The sequence below is a fragment of the Zingiber officinale genome, chromosome 10A (genome assembly GCF_018446385.1).
Source record: "Zingiber officinale cultivar Zhangliang chromosome 10A, Zo_v1.1, whole genome shotgun sequence".
Lineage (NCBI taxonomy): Eukaryota > Viridiplantae > Streptophyta > Magnoliopsida > Zingiberales > Zingiberaceae > Zingiber > Zingiber officinale.
The window spans coordinates 81,134,044-81,139,857 of NC_056004.1; the positions used below are offsets into that span (position 1 = coordinate 81,134,044).

The following is a 5,814-nucleotide window of genomic DNA, read 5'->3' on the forward strand; positions in this document are numbered from 1 at the left end:
CAATGAACAGGACAACTGGGAAAATTCCACACAGAAACATCAGTATAAAGAATGAGTCACGACTCCAACATCTAAGACAGCATCATCTATGGAAACATGATACTAGTGGAGTTGAAACTTACAGGATAGAAAATTCAACAAAAAAAATAAAACAAAGCCATCATGTGTCTCAAAGTCAAGGTTCAACATCATAAGAAATATGCATACCAAACTTATAAGTCGTTGATAAAATTAATTCTTGACAATAAGGATACTAGTTGGTGCTTACAGGTAAGGGGTTTGCGGAAATGAATTGGTCAAAAAAGAATAAATTATCAAGCAAAGAACATGAACTTGCTACCGTAGTCATGTAGGATCAGCAAGTACTCACGTATCTTGACTCGAGGAGATTCTTCAAAGTTTCCTGGAGAATCAATCATTAGTGGCAATACAGTTTAATGACAGAATCTGCTCCAGCTGTGAATAGCCATGGCTGCCTCGGATGAAATTTACAATCTAAAACACTTGTTCAATTAATAAGTTAATGTTAGGTCTAAGATAGGCAGGAATTGCAATTTTTATTTGAGTTAGAAAGCCATAGTTTCTTAATCTAGACGCGGTAAATGAAAAACAAGGAAAACAACAAAGTTTGCAACACAACTGACCTCTGTCATTAAACTGAGAGAATTTGGTATGCCTAAACTTTTCAGGGCACTTTAGGTTTCATCCTGATTCCAGCCTCAAAGGCTAGGTAACTAGGTATAATGTCATGATTTTTATATATTTCCAATTTGTCAGTGTGTATTAGAAAAAAGAAAGAAACAAAACTGAGATATAAAATAGGCACTAGGAATGACTAAAAATAAGTACAACTAAAATTCATAATTAGGATATCACTAGGAACGACAGTAGTGAAATAGTCTCCTTTCCGATGCCAATCAATTTTTGTCACAACCTGCAAAGCAAAAGAATGAATAATAGAAAGGTAGTGGCAAATACTCTACCAATTAAAATAAAGTAATCCAAAGGATTAAGTCTATGTCCAGAAACAATTAAGGTAATTTGATGTGCCTATATTGAAATTAATTACTATACAGATACATATGTACTCTGAAGGGGGGATACACAGTGAATATAGCTCACCTTGCAATGCTTTAATCGGATGCAATCGTATTTATCATCTCGAACCCATCTCACTGCTGGAGTGGTATTTCCTAAAGCACAGAATCGAGTGCCAACTGATCTGAATAGAAACTAAAATAATATTATGAGTAAAAACACTTACCCTCATCCTCCTCTAGTTTTGATTCCTCCACATGAAGCAACTCCTTGACCCTTGCTTGATTCTCTGCACTTCCCAATCCAGTATCTAAAATAAGCACATCGCAGCCTCTGAAACAATGTGTAAATGTATGTCAGAAAGAAGCAGGGTGGAATTAGGCATCGAAAATTGAATTAAAAAAAAAACCCTAGAGGGTGGAAATTAAATTACAAAAACCTGGAGGAAATGAACATACAAAAGAAATGCTAACCATAGGTACGGCTCCCTTCTTTTAACATAACCATATTAAATTTATATTCTAACCTAAACCATCCAATATCTAAATTCCCATTAGATCTTCAAGGTTACAATCTTCCATAATCACCTAACATGAAACCTAAATGTCACTGAAACCATTTCAGATTCAGGTTAATCTTTATTTACAACATTCAATTACCCAATATAACAACTCTTATCCTTGTTAACTAGTAACACATCATACCCTTAACCTCCAACACCAGAACAAACAAATTCTTATTGACTCTGTCGTGGATCCAGCTCAAAACACACAGGATTCATTAGGTAACATCTACTGCAACTAATGATCGCACAAGGGTAAGGAACAAGAACTAAACCGTACCTCAATCCCCTACAAACAGAACATTACATAGTGCATCTTCACTAGCCGGATCAAGAAGAAAGAATAACAAGAAGTCATCAAAACAACCTGTTAACAACAACAACAGATCGACCTCATTACCTCTGCACCCTTCAATCACCGGAGACGATCACTGATACGAAGAAGAGATCGATCCAACAGAGCTGTGGTGGCCGGGACCAAAATACCAGTCTCTGCTTCCCAGAAAGAACCACCTGAATCAACACTAGAAAGGATCAAGGTTCGAATTCACAACCAAAACCAAACCCTTACCTCCAAGATCGAAGTTAGGGCAACGACTTGTTCTTGCCGACGAACAGGGACAGAGATCGGGAAGGAACAATGGTTGTTACCTCCTCCAAACAATCGATGCTGGCCTGATCCAACGCCGATGCCCTTGGTTCCCTCCCGACAGCCGGCGAAATCCACCGATCGAGATCCGTCGCCGTTGTTCACCGAGATCAGAGAAGGGAGGAAGGGATCGGGGAGAAAGAAGGTTCGGCTGTAACTAACCTCTCTTCCTCTCAACGCTCCAAGGTCCGCTCTTCGCCGGCGCCACCGAGAGAAGAAGAAATCGCCGGTCTCGGTCGCGTGAAGTCCGAAGTCGCGAGAAGGAGAAAGTCGGGGGAAAAGAAAAGGCTTCGGCGCTTTATAGAGAGGTTAACCCCAAACCCCATCCTCAACCTTTAGCAATCAGACGATTAAGAAGAATGAAAAGAGGAAACGAGAGGTTTTGACCGTGTACCCAGCGAGCGAAGAGGCCGAGAAGGAGAAAATGAAGCACGGAGAGCCTTTATGCCTGCAATTTTAGGGTTTTAACAGGCAGACATACTTCATTATTCTTGTACTGCACTCGATCTCTCTGCTTCTGAAGAAGGAGACCCCTTTACACAAGATCAGAGATCTCGGTGTTGTTCTCTCTTCCTTCGGATTCCCTCATGTTGCCGACCAACCGTGCCATGGTGGTCGTGGGCGTCCACTAGATGTTCGGATCTTGTCGGCCCCTACCTTAGCCGGGAAGAGCGAAGAGAGGAAGGAGGAGGAGGAGGAAGAGAGGATCGGACGAGAGGCAGAATGGAACGATTTATACTGCGATTTTGCTTAGGATCGAAGCAGGTGGTTTTGATCCTAAGGGGCGTCGATCCAGGAAGGGGAAGAGATCCAGGAAAGGGAAGAGGGAGATGAGGCTGAGAGAGATGGTCGGAGGTTTAGGTTTAGGTTTAGGCTGAGAGAAGGGGCGCGATATTGGTTTAGGTTTGGAGGGAACTTTGTGAAGTGTTATAAATTTTGGCTGGTGGAAAAATTAAATTATTTTTTTTTGGTTCATTAACATCGGGTTTTAAAAACCGCTATTAAAACCGATGTCTATTAACAAAAAAAAAGGCGCTCATAGACATCGGCTAAAAAACCGATGTCTATGAGCGAAAATCTGCGCTTATAGACACCGGTTTTTGGAAAAACCGGTGTAAAATACTCAAAGACATCGGTTTTTGCTTAAAACTGTTGTTGTTCCACCGATGTCTATGAGGCTTTTTCTTGTAGTGCCCCTTCCGCGGATCGACGATCTGTTCGACCAATTGAAGGGAGCAACTGTCTTCTCAAAGATTGACCTAAGGTCCGGCTATCATCAAGTGAAAGTGAAACAAGATGATATACCCAATACAGCCTTTCGAACAAGATACGGACACTATGAGTTCGTGGTTATGCCCTTCGGAGTGACAAATGCCCCTGCTGTATTCATGGATTTGATGAATCGGGTATTTGCGGCATATCTCGATAAATGTGTGATCGTCTTCATCGACGATATTCTCATCTATTCAAGAACCCAAGAGGAACATGCCGAACATCTGAATATTGTACTACAGATCCTCCGAGAGAAACAACTGTATGCAAAGTTTTCCAAGTGCGAGTTCTGGCTAGATCAAGTAATATTCTTGGGTCATGTCATCTCCAAGGATGGAGTCATGGTAGATCCAAGTAAGATTGAAGCCGTAAGTAACTGGAACAGACCAAAGAATGCTAGCGAAATCAGAAGTTTTCTGGGATTGGCAGGCTACTACAGGAAGTTCGTAGAGGATTTCTCCAAAATCGCAGCCCCAATGACGAATCTGACCAAGAAAAATAAAAAGTATGAATGGACAGATAAATGTGAGAAGAGTTTTACTGAACTAAAATGGAGGCTGACCAGTGCCCCGATCCTTACTCTTCCAGAAAGCAACAAAGGCTTTGATATGTATAGCGATGCTTCCTTATTAGGATTGGGAGCCGTACTCATGCAAGACGGCAAAGTCATCGCCTATGCCTCCAGACAACTCAAAGAGCACGAAAGAAGTTACCCTATTCACGATCTGGAACTAGCAGCTGTGGTCTTCGCTTTGAAAACGTGGAGGCATTATTTATATGGAGCCCCGTGCAGGATTTATACAGACCACCAGAGTCTGAAATACTTCTTCATGCAAAAAGACCTAAATATGAGACAACGCCGATGGCTCGAGCTAGTCAAGGATTATGATTGTGAAATCTTTTATCATCCCGGAAAAGCGAACAAGGTGGCCGATGCACTCAGCCGAAAGTCCGGTACAACCTGACATGGCTATTCTAAGTTCGAGGATGAACTTTTTATGAGGTATGGGGTATTGTAACACCCACGAAATTATAAGATAGGTGTATGAATATTATTTTTTTTTTCCTTAGAGCATAGAAATGAAAAGAATAAGAGAAAAAGGAAAATAAAAACAAAAATAAGAAATATAGAATAAGAAGAGGTGAGGTCAAGGATTGAACCTTGAACCTCCCACAAATGATGGAGATAGATTTATGAATGATAACCATTAGGATAAGAAGAAATAATTGGAATGAAAGGAATGAAAAATTTGGTTAAAGGAGAAAAGAAAACTACGCAAAAGAGCAAGAGAAAACCAAGTTGCTTACCTCCTTTTTCCCTCTTGGTTAAGAAAAGAGAGCAAGCAAAAGAAGGATTGACTACTTCCCTTCCCCTCTCTATTTTCGTGGGAATTAATGGAGTGAGGGAAAAGAGGAGTTGGGGGGAAGAATGGGGACATGTCTCATTGGCAAGGGATAAATAGGATTAGAGAAGAAAACAAAGGGATTTAATTCATTTTCTTCTTCCTCCTTCTTCCTTCTCCATTCTCACCGAACCAAGAAACTCCTTTCCTCTCCTCATACCAATTTCTAAGTTAAGTTCTTCTCCAAGAAAGCTAACTACCGAGAAGGAAACTTCAAGTTCTAGCCCTTACAAGCAAAGGAAACAAGAGAAGATACAAGAAGAAGAAGCTTCCACCTTCCTTATCACTAGAACACCTTTTTCTCTAAGGAAAACCACAAGCGAAGGGATGTAAGTTCCCCTCACCTAGGGTACAATAGCTCTTATTTTGCTATGAAGATTCGGTTGCATATAAAAAAGAAAGAGAAAGCTTAGGAAACATCATGAAGGAATTCTAACCAAGATAAGATCAAAGGAAGGATATAGAGAATGAAAGGATCAAGATTAATATGTTAGAATAATTCTCTTGTAGCATGTATTTTATGGTAAGGACTTATCTATGTTAAAAATGTTTGATAAAACCTAGATCCATGAGTATTCGGCCATGGTAAAAACTAAGAGCCTAGGAGAACTTTAAGTTAAAACTAAGTATGCCAAGATCTCCTTAAGATAAGTCATGAAACTATTATGATATGCCATGATTATATGTTTAGTTAAACTCTATTTATGTCCATGAAGGTTCGGTTATGTTTGGAGTTTTTTTTAAAAGCCTAGGAGAATTTAAAGCAAAATCTAAGATGCTCATGATCTCCTTGATGAAATGTTATGTAGCTAATCTAGTGGGCTCAAGTTTATTGTTGTATGGAAATTAAATTCATGCTCTATATTATTCGGCCACTTCATGATTTAGGA

General features: G+C 40.0%; 1 protein-coding gene across 1 annotated transcript; it reads right to left on the reverse strand.

The window, feature by feature from the left end:
* Positions 1-580: 580 nt before the first annotated feature.
* Positions 581-1,657, reverse strand: LOC122026731 (ribosome biogenesis protein BOP1 homolog). The gene is made up of 4 exons (XM_042585456.1): positions 1,626-1,657; positions 1,265-1,371; positions 1,123-1,193; positions 581-934 (listed from the first exon to the last, which is right to left on the reverse strand). The coding sequence occupies exons 1-4, from the start codon at positions 1,655-1,657 to the stop codon at positions 836-838; spliced, it is 309 nt and encodes a 102-aa protein (XP_042441390.1). The 3' UTR covers positions 581-835.
* Positions 1,658-5,814: the final 4,157 nt, after the last annotated feature.

Excerpts from the sequence above, each read along its gene's own strand:
- LOC122026731 (XM_042585456.1), bottom strand. The coding sequence starts at position 1,657 with ATGGTTTCAGTGACATTTAGGTTTCATGTTAG. Across the intron at positions 1,372-1,625 it reads ACATTTAGGTTTCATGTTAG|AGGCTGCGATGTGCTTATTT; the intron begins GTGATTATGGAA and ends ACATTGTTTCAG. Across the intron at positions 935-1,122 it reads TCCGATTAAAGCATTGCAAG|GTTGTGACAAAAATTGATTG; the intron begins GTGAGCTATATT and ends TTTGCTTTGCAG.